This window comes from Dreissena polymorpha, chromosome 4 (assembly GCF_020536995.1).
Source record: "Dreissena polymorpha isolate Duluth1 chromosome 4, UMN_Dpol_1.0, whole genome shotgun sequence".
In the NCBI taxonomy this organism is placed as follows: Eukaryota; Metazoa; Mollusca; class Bivalvia; order Myida; family Dreissenidae; genus Dreissena; species Dreissena polymorpha.
The window spans coordinates 75,629,596-75,646,816 of NC_068358.1; the positions used below are offsets into that span (position 1 = coordinate 75,629,596).

A 17,221-nucleotide genomic window follows, 5' to 3' on the forward strand; every position below is an offset into this window, starting at 1 on the left:
TGCTAAATGATATATTGAAATTTATTTCAAAGCGGCAAAATAGGAGGCATTGTGTTTCTGACGAACATATCTCTTGTTATACATGTTTCTGTACACTTTTTATAATTTAAGTTTGTTCATTTTGATTTATAATTGAATCAATTTATTTAATGAAATGTATATAATAATATCTTTTTTAAATGATTTATCCAAATACAAGACATTGCCGTATTAACAAGAATTTATTCTTGATAACGTTTTCTGAGTTTCATGATTGCAAATTTTGCTTAGTGTGATATTTTATCTTTGAAGCTGGTTTGAATTTGATCACTGAATGTTCAGTTATACGGGCCAGATTTGGTTGGGTTTGTCAAGAGCTCAGAGCAAACTGCCAAAGTCAAGGAAATGCAGAAGAGTTACCATTTCCTGAAGCACTTACTGTATGAACCAAATATTAAGAAATTGATACGATAACTATCTCATGTAGACCAAGATCACATAAGTGTACTTGGATACATTTATTCCTTGAATGGGAAAATCCAAATTGTACAGGAAGTTTTCTTAATCTGTTGAATTGACTTTGGGGGACATTAAAAATATATATTGCTGTGTTGTTTTTAAAAGGAAAATAAATATGTTCATCTCTGATCTAACATGAACTTCACGTGAGATTTTCATACAACTGTTATGAAGCTTTAATTTAATGCAAACCTTCACAAAATGAAAAAAAAATCTTTATATGAAGAAGAAGTATAAACCCTACAAATTTGTTACTAAATTCGCTCATAGATTAATATAATCTTTTCTATCTGGAATTATAATATAACAAATTTACTGCAAGCTGCTTTTGGAGGATTATAGGTTTTTCTACAATGAATAAGGCTTTTTGTATCATGCTGAAGAAAAATATGTATACTTTTAATTAGGAAAAGGCTGCTACTTATCAGATATACAGGTGTTATTAATTACTCATTTCATAACATTTTGTTATTGTTTGCAGATAAAATATTGTTTATTTTAAGCTTCTTTTCTTAAGCTTGAATCAGTGTAAGAATTGCAGTTATCACCAAATTGTGTTGCTTCAACTTGTTGATATTGGAACAAAACAAAACTATGTGCACATGTAAAAATATATAAGGCAATATTAATGGCAGTTTTAAATCACACATAATATACTTCTCATGTTCAAAGAACAAGTTTGGTGCCGAGTGTTTAATTACATTTTATTGATTTGGAAGATTGTGGGTTTAAAAAGCATTGAAAGTGTCTTAAGTTTACTGTATTGGGCAATTGCGTTCTGTAATACTTGAATAGTAATCAGCAAATATGAGTAAAAAATAGGTTTTAGTTCAAATGAGGCCTAAAAAAATAATGTTGTGGTTCTGGTAACATTGCCAAAATTTCTAGGTAGGGTAGGTCGCTTTTATGTTTTTTTATTTTATTTTTTTTATTTTCTCCAGACCAGATGCCTGTTTTTAAAAGTCATTTTATGCTGATTGATTTCAAATAAAACCTCTGTGTACACCATAGAAAAGTGTTCCCATTATTGTGTAGTGATCTTCTTTGTATATTTATCTTTTTTCCAGCCAGGTGAGATTCAACCTATGATAAAAACCAACAGAACAACCACCATGATTCCGGTTTACGCCCCAAAACTAAGTTTAATACGCGTGTATGAACGTAATGAATGCAGCTTGTTTAAAGAATATATCAATGTTATTAATTCAGGTAATTGTCTATTGAAAGTTAAAACAAGGGACAAAATTGCCACGAAACCAGGTTTTCAATTAGAAAAAAGACTGATAAAGGGAGACAATTACTCAAACTGAACTGATTGTTTATAATTAACCCCCTTTCTTTCAAAATAAATATATTTTTAGTTGTGGCGACCTTGACCTTGGAGATATTGACGTAATCGTGCGACACACCGTCCAATCATGAATGAGGGTGAACAAATGTGCCAAATGATTTCAAAATCTCACAGTGAATGACATAGTTATGGCCCTGACAAGCTCATTTATGGCCATTTTTGATCTTTGAACTCAAAGTGTGACCTTGACCTTGGAGATATCGACGTAATTCTTTCGTGCGACACACCGTCAAATGATGGTGAATAAATGTGCCAAATGATTTTAAAATCTCACAATGAACGACAAAGTTATGGCCCGGACAAGCTTGTTCCAGACGGCCTGCCCGCCCGCCGAACTTCGCCAATCCATTTACCAGTTTTTTTCTTCGGAAAACCTGGTTAAAAATCACTGTTTACCCCACCCACTTACGATCGCATGAAACTTACCCAGTGCTGGGGGGGGTATGGGCTGCACCCTACGTTATTTCTATTACATTTGTTGAGTGAAATGACGTAATTTCGTGCGATATGACTCTTCAAGAAAAAAAAACAGCAATGACGTCATTGATAACGACATTTAAAATAATGTTTTACCCTTTACCGCATAGATACGCTTAATCCCGTCTTGATCGATTCCATATCAACCATACTTTCTATCTATTACAGCATATACTTACTACTTTTCCCGTCGCTACACATTACCTGATAATCCCGTATATTTTAGTTGTTAAACAAATTCTGGTAAATACGATATAAGTGCTAAAAAATTTCAAGAAACACAAACATTCGCCATTTTTCTTAAGTATCAAATAAATTTTGGCATTTGTTACTATTTAAAGATGTGATGAAATAATGTTCATTTTTTAAACAACACAAAATACATCCACACTTTCCATGCAACGTTCTACATGTCTGCATAATTTTCGCGCGCTTGTTATTGAGACAAAGGATAAAGCACTGTTTATTTGACGCTAGAATTTGTTAATGTCGCGTTAGCATTAAAATTTGGAAGTGTGTTTCGGATTAAAAATTGAATAATGCTTATTTGAGAATCAAGTGAAACATTTACAGTTGTGTGCAATTAATTCAACGATAATTTGTTTAAGAGCATAACGTGTCGAAGAAATGTTTTGACCATATTATGCGTGGAATGCACAATATCCATGAGGATTTCACTTGGTTGCCATCATCTTTCTTCTAAGCAAGTGGCCGAGATTTCATCGTGGAGGTGTACACCGTAGGGACCGATGAGTGTGTTAGATAACAAAGCCAACAGATTGCCATAAAATCACACACTTATGAAAATTACGTCACTCGTCTGCATGATTTTACTGCAGGTACAGGTATGACTGCTTACGAGTGTTGTTGCTCATTGAAAGTGTGCGCTCTCATTGGCCAATTACACCGACGATCCGCCTTAAGGCAGGCTTTAGGTGCGGAAAGAGATACATGACGTAATTGACATAGGATCATAAATTGGCTCTCACAATTTTCGGCTAAGTCGAAATCGCTTTGATATTTATCCTACCAGAAAACGGTAAAAAAAGTTTAGGGTCGGCACGGTCTATAAAAACTTTAGGGTCGGCACATTTTCCTAGGTAGAGTCGGGTGACCGGAACCACAACATTTAATTTTTTAGGCCTGATTAAAATAGGAAAATAATTGTTTGCACATGTCTCCTTTTCAAGGCTGTTCAAATGTTAAGGTACCGTTTTGTTGACAGAAATAGTATCAGTTGATGCACTTTGACAGAATACATAATTATTGAAGTATTTTGGAAAATTTAGGTTATACATTGAAAACTGTAATACTACCTTCTAATTTCCAATGTACTTAAACAACTTAAGTTAAGCATATTTTATTACAATATAGAGGTATAATGGGGGCGAAGTAACAGTAGAAGTAGCTTTGAAAGAAATTGTAAGTGATTAAATGGGTTACTGTTGAATAATATATTTGTAATCAAGCACCAGTTTACTGAACTATTTACCAACTAGATATACATGTATATTACATGTATTGTTAAACAGAATTACATTTTAACGACAAATAATGAGAAAACACATGCGAGTTGTAATTTATCACATGCTATCAAACTTTGTTGTCAAATTACGAATACTTTCATCTTAACCCTTTCCAACATAGATAGGTATTTTAATGCATTTGTAGTCCCTTAGAAAGTTAAATTTAATGAAAAACCTTTCTTACTAGATTCAAGTTTTAAAGGCTTCATTTCCAACCCTTAGATATGAGCAGCAAACAGCAGAAAACCTTAACAAGAGACTGCAAGTTACTGAGTTACTCGCAGGCTGTTTGTTTTTAAGCTGTTTGCACATAGCCATTTTCACTTTGCTTCTGAGAGGGAAAGAGTTTAACATGTGTAATAAACCTTTTTAAGTGTTTTAATTAGCTACTTTTTGTTTGAATGACCAAATTGATTGCATAACCTTATTTTATTGAAATGAGGTTGCAACTTCAAGTTATGTCACGCAATGTAAACAACTTTCCTGTTTTGACATAACATTTACGTAAATATTAAATTTCTTTGCTAATTTAAAAGTATGAGATAACAAAGATCTGACACTAACTGTTGTCATTCAATACCAAGATTTATAAAAAAATTCTAGGAAATTTGTCAAAGGCTCGCTTACTAACAAATTTCCTAAACTTATTTTGTAAAACATTCTATGAATAGCAGCTTGTGTCACATCCAATATAGTTATTATAGCCATTTCATGTGCATTGTCTGACAGAACAGAACAGACTGTTATTTTGCTGACCATTGTTATTGGTGGTTTAGTGTTGTGGTTATGATCTTACTTTTTTCATCATCAATATTCAATGATCCTCAATACAAATATATAAGCATAATTAAGAAAAAAATGAGTATTAAACGGTAGTTTTTCATAGAAAAGATGGGAGTGGTTCTCCTATTAATTAATCACAAGCGGTTAGCGTGTGGCTATGATATTAATTAGTGAAATTATCATTTTGAATGATAAATAATAATATTATAACAAAAAATCATATTTCACTATCAAATTTTAAGAAATAACACGATACACAACTCACGTGACCTATTTAACATCGATTAGACAGGATTAATGAATGAAATCTTCAGGTGTAAAGACACAACTTCGCATTGAACCAATGAAATCACTCGTGTGTTTAAAATGTCGGTTAGTTTAAATGTATGTAAACAAAGGTTTCAAATGGCGCTGGACAGTTAGTTTTGATGCATAATGCAACAGCAAGCACAGTAGAATGTTTTTATGCCCCCGGATCAATAGATAGATCTGTCTGTCTGTCTTTCTGTCTGTCTGTCTGTCTGTCTGTCTGTCTGTCTGTCAAGGTCATCAAGGTCAAAGGTCAAATATCATTGTATTTTTCTTTCCTAAAACTTTAATCTTCGTTAAAGTTTTATCATAACTTTTTCTCGTGAATCTCGTGAAGCTGCACATTTTGAGTGGTGCAAGGTCAAGGTCATCCTTCAAGGTCAGAGGTCAAAAATAAAAAATTCATTTCTCCATTCAATCTCTTACTTTCTTCTCGTGGAGCTGCACATTTTGAGTGGTGAAAGGTCAAGGTCAACCTTTAAGGACAAAGGTCAAAAAATAAAAACATAAATTTTCATAACTTGTTATGCCCCCGGATCAAATTATCGGGGGCATATTATTTTTGGCCTGTCTGTCTGTCTGTCATTCTGTCCCAAAACTTTAACCTTACAGTAAAGTTTTGCAATAACTTTTGAAATATTGAACATAGCAACTTAATATTTGGCATGCATGTGTATCTCATGGAGCTGCACATTTTGAGTGGTGAAAGGTCAAGGTCATCCTTCAAGGTCAAAGGTAAAAAAAAAAGCGGCACATTAGGGAGCATTGTGTTTCTGACAAACACATCTCTTGTTTCTTACGTTTTATTGAAACTGTATATGGATCTCAGCCTACGGCTTCGGTCCATATACGGTTTGTGGCTGCCTGGCTGGTCACTATAATGCCATAGGGACCTCAGTGGGGTTTACTATTTCTTAAATATTCCGGGTTTTTTTTTGCCCCATTTTATAGCCGAAATTCGGCTATATTCCCAATCGCAAAAAGTATACTTTTTTCCCAAAATGTGCTAAAAAATTCCCATCTGGGAAAAAAAAGCTAATGACATCGGCTTTTTCGATTTTTAATAAAGCGTAGTCCAATTCAGTCTCGTACAATTTTTTAGACTATACCACGATTTGAATAACGTCGATATTGACAATGTGGCTGATGTTCTCTGTGTTGTTTAGGCGCTTACACAAACATGTATTATATTTGTGATTAAATTTAAGTGTTTTGTGATTCAGCTGAATGGAAAACAATTTTGCAATAACTTTTGCATTATTGATTGAAGATAGCAACTTGATATTTGGCATGCATGTGTATCTCATGAAGCTGCACATTTTGGGTGGTGAAATGTCAAGGTCATCTTTCAAGGTCAAAGGTCAAATATATGGCTTCAAAGCGGCACAATAGGGGGCATTGTGTTTCTGACAAACACATCTCTTGTTGTGTGTACATTATATTTTTTTCTAACTACCGTAATTTCGCTAATATTTCAGACACTTAAAAATTATTTTTTTTTTCATGTCCAAAAATTTAGGTGCGAAAACTATTCAAAAATTAAATGGGGCCAGAAAATGTAGAGGCAAAAATGGAGATGTCCGAAAATTATAATTATATTTAAATAAAAGCAAAAAATAAATGTACAACAATTGTATTGTGAGTCACTCTTCTTTGTCTGCTTTGAAATAAATACAATTTCACAGCTTTGCTAACTCTTGCCTGAACGAAACTTTTTCAAATGTTGTTGGGTGATTCCATTATGTTTTCTTCCAGTATACATGGTCATTTACCCCAGAGCTCCAGATAAGATTTTGTGAAATTCTTAACGTAACTACCAGATCTTCAAAAATAATTCTTAACTCTGAAATTTTATTCTTAACGTTACTACTAAGTTTTGGAAAATAATTCTTAACTTTTCTAAATGACCTAAAATAAATAATAATGGTTATTTTCATGCAAAAAATCAAAATAAACATTAACTTTATTTATACGAGTTCAACAGTGTCTAGTCAGTATTATACAATTTTATTTTTCAAATACCTTCATATGCCCAAACTGTGCTTAGATTGCATGCCTTCGATGAATTTATACAATTTCACAATTAAAACGGGTCCCCCAAATCAATCATTTCAACGATTAGCCACGGGAATCCCTTCCACTTGTTCAATTTTTTTTTGTTTAAGTTTGGACCCGTCGTGTCGCGTTTTTTTTAGCTTTTTCCGACTGTGTCGGCAACTGAACATAAAACATCTTATAAGATATTTTCTATAATGTCTTTCTTAACATTCAACTTCGGCTCACTTTGCGTACAATATGTAAAAGCGTGTTTTTGCACACTTTGCAGTTTTTTAAGACGCTCTCTGGGCGCCGCCATTGTTTTTGACAGAGAGACTGTACACGCTGCTTTAATTGGAAAAAAATGCGCTTTTTTAAACACACCCGATAACCATTCTATATAAGCACCGAAAAGATCTTAAATACGCGAAATTCTCTCAAAAAAATAGATACGAACCGATGTAAAAATAATATTCGTAACTTGATTTTGTAATTCTTAATGGTACGACAAGATTTTAAAATAAATACGTAACAGACTTGAAAATAATTGGTAATTACGAAAATAGGACCCTTATCTGGAGCTCTGTGCCCAATTGTGCCAATGTAATGGTCTATTGCCCTCAAGCATGCATCTGCGAAGTTACCTTAATCCGGTTTAAAAAAATCCATGCTTGAAGTGTCACAAGATAAGCGAAAGCAGGGCCGCAGTCTGTAGAAAAGCGCTGTAAAATCAGGGGTCTCGCAGTGGGCGAAGTGGGCAATTTCTTCTCCCACTTAATCTTTACTTCGCACATTAATTTCATGAAGGCGAAGTGACTTCTCCTCCTTTTAATGATTTACTTTGTGCCAGACATTGACCGATTAAAATCAATTTGATGTGGAGAATTGGACACAGGAGGATTCTCAGCCATAAGTTGCTTTATTTACAGGTCATGCAAAGTTGAACATTCAAAAGAACAGTCTGGAGCTATTACACTTCTTGAAATTGTTAATAGATGATGCCTTGATTAATTGCCTTCTGCTGGCTACCAATAACTATGATTCAGCAATGTTGAATGGCCCATTAAAACAATACTAAGGAATGATCAAATGGGAATATGTAACCTAGCACTGGCAATAAATATGGGGCTCATTTACAGGTCAGATTTGGAATCTCTGCTGTAAAATGAGATTTTAAATGAATTTTAAATTTAATACAAATATTTGTAACAAAATATGAATTTGATTTAATGTTGAATTTCTTAAAATTAACAAGGAAATAAAAAGATTCTGAACATTACTGGCTTGTTACAATTGAAGTTTATTTGATACACCTGTTCAGGAAAAAAAAGTAATTAAAAGTACAATCATAATAAACAATCAATGAGAAATAAGGAAAATGTCGGTTTTATACACTTAACATGTCTTATTGTATAAAACAAGTGAAGAGTTGATTGAAAGCTGAACAGAAACCACTTATCCGTTAAGTTGCTGCAAAATATACGTAAAACTAAGATCTATGACGCAAATGTACCATTTCTCCCAAAAATGTTACCAATTCTCCCTATTTTGGCTTTAAGGAGAAGTGACTTCTCCCTAAATTTTGAGCCTAGCTAGATCCCTGAAAATATACTGTCCAAAATTTTAGAGACATAATTTATGGACGAAAACCTGTATGTCCGAAAATTAAGAGTTACACAAAATTAATCATATTTGCTGAAAAAAGAGGGTGTTCGAAAAATATGTCAAGAAATGTCAAGAGTCAGGGCTATAATATTTGGTGTGTAACATCATCGTATTGTCCCCTGTCATTATCTTGTTTCCCTAATATGTATGTAATGAAAACTTTAAAACATCTCTGAAACCAAAAGCCCCTGATATTTGGTATTTGGCATGTAACATCAAATGTGGTTCTCTACCAATTTTAGCAGATGATGCTACTGGGGCAAAACTGGCTCCACCCTATGGGTTGCTTATTTTCCAGGTATGACATTGTAAAATCTTTAAATTATTCGCCCCTGGAAAGACATTGTTTTGTTTACTTGAAATGTTACACAGTCTCCAAAACCAATTTTTTTATATTCATACCTTATAGGGAAATGAAACTTTCAACATTTCATAGCAAGGGGCCACTTTTTTAAGCTGAAAAGATTATTAATTATTATTTTACAGTGACATTTTCATGAAGGGACAAAAACAGAGGAGTTTTCTACTCATCAGTGTTCATTGAAGATAATATCCCAAAATATTGTGTGGATTTTTATCATTTTCAAAGTACATTCGTAATTTTGCAGCATCTCGCGATCAACTGTTATTGTAAGAAGATTTGGCTGAGGGAGGGATATTGTTTTGGCGTTGTCCTTCCTTCTGTCCTTCCGTCTTTCCGTCTGTCCGGAGCCATATCTTGGAAGTGCTTTGGCGGATTTCATTGAAACTTGGTATGAGTATGTATGGCCCTTTGTATCTTGAACAAATGCTTTTTTTGAGTTTCAAATATAATACTTTTGTGTCCAGAAGCATATTGGCGGGGGATATCAATTCAACGAATTTGCTTGTTTATTTAAGGACATGTGAGAAAATGATAAAAGACATGCACATAGCTTCATTTAAGGGCATACTTAATAAGGGCAGCCCCCTACAAATAAGGCTTAATGCAACAAACTTCCTGTTAATATAAAAGCCTGTATGCCTTCAAAGATGCATCTATTGCACTTGATTGTAGCACTTTTTTAGCTTTTGTGATCGCCTTTTGTCCGTCGTCCGTTGTGCGGCGTCAACATTTGCCTTGTTAACACTCTAGTATTAGTTTAACCTGGGACTGAATTAGCTTCCTTAGATCTCAGTTTGAACATTTTTAGTTTAGATTCTTTACATGCCAAAATATAACATAGTTAGGTCTAAAGATATCAATATAAAGCCTGCTCGTGTGAATATCAATCTAAATAATGTTTGATAATAATAAACCATGTTATGGTTATCTTATTATTTGTTTGCTATGATCAACAAAAAGGTTTTTTAATGATTTTACGAAAGTTTATCAGAAATAGCTCTCTTGCCTATGACTGTCTTGTCTATGGCTCACTTTCCTATGGCCCTCTTGTCTATGACTCTCTTGCTTGTAGCCCTCTTGCCTGTGGCTCTTTTAGCTATGGTTCTGTTAGCTATGGCCTTCTTTCTTATTGCCCTCTTGCCTATGGCTCTCTTGATGATGCCCTCTCGACTATGGCTGTCTTGCTTATGGCTGTCTTGCCTATGGCCCTCTAATGCCTATAACTCTCTTGCCTATGGCCTTTTAATGCCTATGGCCTTCTTGTCTATGGCCCTCTTGCCTATGGCTCTCTTGTCAATGGCCCTCTTGCTTATGGCTCTCTTGCCTAAGGCCCTCTAATGCCTATGACTCTTGCCTATGGTCCTCTAGCCTATGGCTCTCTTGCATATGACATTATTTCCTATGACTCTCTTGCCTATTGCCCTCTTGTCTATAGCCCTCTTGCCTATGGCCCTCTTGCCTTCTGCTCTCTTGCTTATGCCACTCTTGCCTATGGCTCTCTTACCTATGACACTCTTGTCTATGACCCTCTTTCCTAAGTCCCTCTTGCATGAGTCTCTCTTGCCTATGGCTCTCTTATCTATGACTCTCTTGCATAATGGCCTTCTTGCCTATGGCTCTCTTGTCTATGGCCCACTTGCCTATGGCCTTCTTGTCAATGGCTCTCTTGTATATTGCCCTTTTGCCTCTTGCTGTCTTGTATATGGCCCACTTGCCTATGGCCTTCTTGTCTATGGCCCACTTGCCTATGGCCTTTTTGCCTATGGCTCTCTTGTCTATGAACCTCTTTCCTAAGTCCCTCTTGCCTATGGCTCTTTTGTCTATGGCCCTATTGCCTATGGCTCTGTAGTCTATGGCCCTCTTGCCTTTAGCTCATTTGTTTTTTTGCTCACTTGCCTATGGCCTTCTTGCCTATGGTACTTTTGTGGATGAGCCACTTGCTTATGGCCATCTTGCCTATGGTACTCTTGTTGATGGGCCACTTGCCTATGGCTCTCTTGTTGATGGGCCACTTGCCTATGGCCTTCTTGCCTATGGCTCTCATTTCTATGTCCATCTTGCCTATGGCTCTCTTGTCTGTGTCCCACTTGCCTATGGCCTTCTTGCTTATTGCTCTCTTGCCTATGGCTCTCCTGCCTATGGCTATCTTGCCTATGGTCCTTTTGCCTATGGCTCTCTTGCTTATAATCCTCATGCATATGGTCCTCTTGCTTATTGCTCTCTTGTCTATGGCCCTCTTGCCTATGACTCTCTTGCCTATGTTTTTATTGATTATGGTTCTCTTGCCTATGGCAGTCAGCCTATGGTCCTCTTGCCTGTGGCCCTCTTGTCAATGGCCCTCTTGCCTTTGACTCTTTTGTGTATGGTTCTCTTGCCTATAGCCCTCTTGCCTATGACCCTCTTGCCTTTTGCTCTCTTGTGTATGATTTCCTTGCCTAGGGCTGCCTTGCCTATTGATTGTGACTCTTCAGGGCTCGACATTTTTTTTTCAGCAACTTGTTCTGCAGGGCGAGTAGCTAAGAATGTTCACTTGCCCTGCTGAAATATGTACTTTCCCTGCATTTGATTGAAAAAAAGCAAAAAATCAGTAACTAATATGTTATATTGTGATTTTCTATTGGTAAATATCTGGTAAATATTTACGATAAAAGTGCTAAAGAATTTCAAGAAACACAAACATTCGCCATTTTTCTTAAGTATCAAATAAATTTTGGCATTTGTTACTATTTAAAGATGTGATGAAATAACATCCAATCAGGCAGTTTTTTTTCCACTGAACACGCGTTAATCGCCTGACGAGATGTTCATGCTTTTATACAACACAAAATACATCACACTTTCCTTGCGATGTTCTACATGTCTGCATAATTTTCGCGTGCTTTTATTGAGACAAGGGATAAAGCACTGTTTATTTGACGCTTAAATTTGTTAATAATAAAATAAAATTTGGCAGCGTAACGGGAACAGGACTAATTTTAGCGCAGTGTGCAATAATCAACATGGTTAATTTTTAATCGCTGATTAAACGTTGTTTTGTTAGGTAAAGATGTGTTAAAACTTGAAAATTTAATCTTTTCTGCCAGAAATGCCACTCACCCTGCAGGACGAGCGCTGCCGGAATATTCACTCGTCAAGAGCCAATTTTTACTCGTAATTACGAGCCGGCGAGTGGATTTGTCCGGCCCTGCTCTTGCTTATAGCCCTCTTTCATATGGCTATTTTGCAAATGGCCGACTTGCCTATGGCTGTCTTGATATTGACATGACTGTGTTTTAGTTTATGCTTTAAGTTGGTTTATAGAGAAATATCAGTGAATTAAAACTGATAATTAGCTGTTTCAAATAGTGAAAATAAACAGTGAAAATTCAATTATATTGTTTGTATATTGTCCAAGCTGTATTCATGTAGCTCTGCGTGAATAAAGGAATTTCATTGAGCAGCAAAATGCGAAAATGGGTCTTGTACTTCTGTATAAGTATGTTCCTTATTTTGCTCATCTTTTAGTATCCCTTTTATTTATAACAAATTATGACGATGTCCAACTTGTTTATGATGTTTTTGTACAGGTATACACTATCCAATCTGCAATTACCTTATTTTGAACATCATTGTCAGATTAACCCTTTCCCACTCAGAAGCAAAGTGTAAATGGCTATGTGCAAACAGCATAAAACCAGAACAGCCTGCGAGCAACTCGCAGTCTGTTCAGGTTTTATGCTGTTTGTTTCTCATCAGTATCTAATGGTTGGAAATGAAGGCTTTAAAACTTGAATCTAATTAAAAAGTTCTGTAATTAAATTTGATTTCCTAAGGGACTACAGATGGGTTGAAATACGTTTCTAAGTGGTAAAGTGTTGAACGTAATTTTGGTTGGTAACATACTAGCTCAAGCTAATGTTTAAATATTTGTAAGAGGGTCAAGGGGCTAAACATAAAACTATCCTTTCTGATACAAACATTCTTAAGAGTTACATGTATAACTGTTTTGCGTTAACGATGTATGCTTTTATAATGATACACATTCATTTATCACCGTGTCTATGAAGGATCACTTAAGGACTTAAGCAGCCTTTTTGTAACTTCCGGGATCTATGAAACACAATCGTAATGCCCTGATAGATTTCCTGGTAGTGTGATCTTTATTAATTCACAACAGAGCTACTGATGAGAGGCAGCAAACAGACTTCAGGATTAGAGGTTGAATAAAAGTGATTTTGATTGCATAAACAATTAACGCAGCTGTTTAATGTTTTCGCAAGGCGGGAAATAACATTTTATTGTAAGATGGTTGCAAAATCTTAAGCTGTAAAGAAGCAAATTTCCTAGCATACTTGAAGTTTTGTTGTAGTATCTTTGAACATAGTGTTAGATTCTTTGTATGTCTGCATTAACTGAAAACTGTTTTGTGTTCAATATAGCTCTTTTACGCCACATTTAATTTTTTAGTTGAGTAGAGGACCATTGAATGTTGCATTATTAATGCTGCTTTATGTCGCTTTTGTAGGTGCAAATAACTTTTGTTATTCACTGTAGTGTTTGTAAATTATGTCATTTTGCATATGATGGTAACATTGGTTGAGTTATTTAAATAAACACTTGTTATATATTTGTACCAGTGTGAATATGTGCAATGCAAGGTATTTCTTCATAAGAAAACTTTATGTTTAAACTTTAATAAATATTAAAAAGCATAAAATGAATCCATGTAACTTGAATGCAGTTTTGTAAATAATGTGAATTCTTTTCGTTTTCAGAGTGAGCAATATATTGTTGCAAAGCATCTTTGACAGTGGTACCTTAAAAAACGGAGCCCATTCTGCACTTTTACCTACTGCTATAGACAGGATCTTGACAAGTGAGTGAACCAGTCAATGTTCAGCTACAAAACTAAGTGTCTACGTCTGTTTTATCTTATATGTGTCAGACTCCATAACACTAAATACAGATCTTTTGGGTGAAATTTGAATACCAAAATTTAAGTCAACTTGTATGCCCCTGGATCAAATGATCGGGGGTCTATTGTTTTTGGCCTGTCTGTCATTCTGTCCCAAAACTTGAACCTTGGTCATTACTTTTGCAATATTGAAGATACATGTAGCAACTTGATATTTGGCATGCATGTGTATCTCATGGAGCTGCACATTTTGAGTGGTGAAAGGTCAATGTCATCCTTCAAGGTCAAAGGTCAAATATATGGCCTCAAAGCATCAAAGTAGGGGGCATTGTGTTTCTGACAAACACATCTCTTGTTTTTAATTAGAAATCAGTCGTATTTCCTATTATTTATTTGTCCCATGAATATTTTGTCTATAGAATCAGCTGTTGTATAACTGGAATATTTTTTATGAGTTGGGAAAATCAAACACTGGAACCTGGGGTTGTAGTGTTTGAACAAGATCTGATTTCAAGACGATATATCAGTTACCTGCTTGGAGCCTTGAACAAACCCAAGAATCTTTGCTTTGTATTATCTAACTCCTCCTCTGCTGCAAAAGTTAGTAAAGCTTCCAATAATCATGATGGGTAGGTTCTTGGCCAAATGGAAAAACACAATTATGAACAATTATCTTAGGAGCTTGTTTGCAATATATGTCAAAAATATTGTTCTGTTTACCTACACTGATATAAAGTTTGCCAACTTTGACAAAGTAAACATGCACAAGAGTATGAAGAAGAATCTTTGTAAGCATATTCAGGAAATTTCTGCTTATGAAATAGGCATCTATAATAGGCCATTAAAATGGAGTTTTTGGAGGTTTAAGCCATTATCACCCCGTTAATTCTGAATGTTTGTTATGTGGAATGGATACAATCTGCAGCTGGTGTTTGTTATTACTGTTAATTGTTATGGAAACACCTTTCATGCAGTCAATCCATCTAAAAAATATCTAAGCCAAGATTCTGTCATAGATATTGTTAGTGATGCATCTTGTATTACTAGACACATTATCAACCTGTTGCTTTCTTCCTAATCCTCTATACACACACCAGTATGTTATGTGCTGCATGTGTATATTGTGAAAATGAACTTTGTTTGTTTGTTGTTGGATTTTTTTGCCATTAAAAAGTATTTGAGGCATATTATCAGCATCACATGAAAATGGGTCTTAAGCCAATATGTACCCAGCGTAAGAGTGCTATCTGGAGCTATCCTGGCCGCAATAACTTCACTAAAGATTATTTGTTGTCATAAGCAGACAGGTAGCTCTTTATGAGACTGCGCCAATGCTCAGTCTGGAATCGACCTAAGCTGGTGGCATATGGCATTATACTAATTTTCATACATGAGTGGGTCATGTAATGACAGTCAGTTATCTTACTCGATATCTTCCTGGTCAAGTAAGTAACTTACAACTGCTGTAGTGAAATCTGGGGCAGAATAACCAGAAAGAAATGCATTACCAATGCCCACACAAGTTATAGTACAAGGCTGGGACTGAACCTGACACCTCAGATTTTGTGTCCTGCTGTCTACCAACTGAGTTAGCTCTGGCCCAGTACATTATCTAGATTATCTAGATTGAATACTTGTAAGAATACTGTTGTAAGTAGACTAGAAGGTTAAACAGAGGTGTGATTAAACTTGATTATTTAGTAAATGACAAATTCATTATGTGGTTTTCTTTTCTATGCATAGCTGGACATCAATGGACAATAGCACATAAAGTAACTATAGAGCAGTTAATTTGAGATGGCATGTTTTCTTTCGATGTGTGCTATTTGATTTTACTGGTCATCGTTTATTTACACAACCCCATTTAACATGTCATGTGTTGCCTTTTGAAACTAAAAATAAAATTAAAATGATGGCTAAGATTAAGTGTGAGCTTGATATTGTAACATAAACCAGCTATTTCAATGTTCTTTAAGAGGTAATGTATGGCTAAGTTGCTCAATACTTACAGCCTTGAAATAGTCATCATTTTAATGAAATTATAACTAGAAATGGCGCGGCAGAGGCCCACACGTATCCCCACACCGCATGTTTGACCCAGGGTTGCCCCAGGGTTGGTAATTGGGCCATGCATAGTTGAAATTGACCGTATTGTCATAAGAGATGTTCAGTATCAATTTGAAGTAAACGGTGTAAAATGAAGAAGTTGATTTAAAATAACCTAAAACAATGAGTGAAAATCTCTGACCCGGCCCAACCCAACCTCCATAACTTTTGACCCAGGGGTCAGATCAAAATTCCAAATAGTGCACTGTCGCACATATGCTCATAGCTACCATTTGTGTAAGATTCAAGGTTCTAGTGCTAATAGTGTAGGAGGACATAGTGGCATTGACGGAGAGACGGCGGAGGTAACCACATAATAGATTTCAAAATCTAAACGCGGACCCTAAGTTTAAGATCAAGGTCACAAGGGTCAAACATTTTATGGGCATGGAAAGGTCTTGTCCAGATACACATGCGCACCAAATATGAAAGCAATATCTGAAGGGACACAGACGTAATGAGCTTTTTATGCTCCTCGAAAATTTTCGGGGAGCATATAGTTGCCAGTTTGTCCTTCCTTTCTTACTTCCTTCCGTCACACTATTGTTACAATTTCTCATAGCACCTTCAATACTTTACTGATCTCTTTCATATTTGGCATGTAGGTACCTTGCATGGACCTCTACCTTTTGATGAGGTTTGAGGTCACTGGGGTCAAGGTCACAGAGGCTAATAATAGATTTTTTCGTCACACATTTGTTACAGTTTCTCATGCCACCTTCAATACTTTACTGATCTCTTTCATATTTGGCATGTAGGTACCTTGCATGGCACTCTACCTTTTGATGAGGTTTGAGATCACTGGGGTCAAGGTCAAGGTCACCGAGGCTAATAATAGATTTTCCGTCACACTTTTGTTACAGTTTTTCATACCACCTTCAATACTTTACCGATCTCTTTCATATTTGGCATGTAGGTACCTTGCATGGACCTCTACCTTTTGATGAGGTTTGAGGTCACTGGGGTCAAGGTCACCAAGGCTAATAATAGATTTTTCCATCACACTTTTGTTACAGTTTCTCATACCACCTTCCAGGGCTTACTCTGCCATTCGCCAAATTAGCAAATGGCTACAAATTGAACCATTTGGCTAAAGAAAATACTATTTGACTACAACTTTTTCTTCATTAAAACTTAAAAATAGCCAAAAATAGAAAAATTTTGCCAAAACAAGGCGAATTTGGCTGAAGAAATTTTTGAGCCAGGGGAAG

The 17,221-nt window shown here is 35.5% G+C and overlaps 1 protein-coding gene across 5 annotated transcripts in view; it reads left to right on the top strand.

Annotated features, from left to right (window-relative positions):
• The window catches only part of LOC127876885 (tumor necrosis factor alpha-induced protein 8-like), a 174,236-nt gene that overhangs the window by 4,738 nt on the left and 152,277 nt on the right, over nt 1-17,221 (top strand). For all 5 annotated transcript variants that reach the window (XM_052422391.1, XM_052422392.1, XM_052422393.1 and 2 more), the window contains exon 2: nt 13,765-13,865. In XM_052422391.1, the coding sequence (XP_052278351.1) occupies nt 13,865 (1 nt within the window). In that variant the 5' untranslated portion in view covers nt 13,765-13,864. The remainder of the gene's footprint in view (nt 1-13,764; nt 13,866-17,221) is intronic.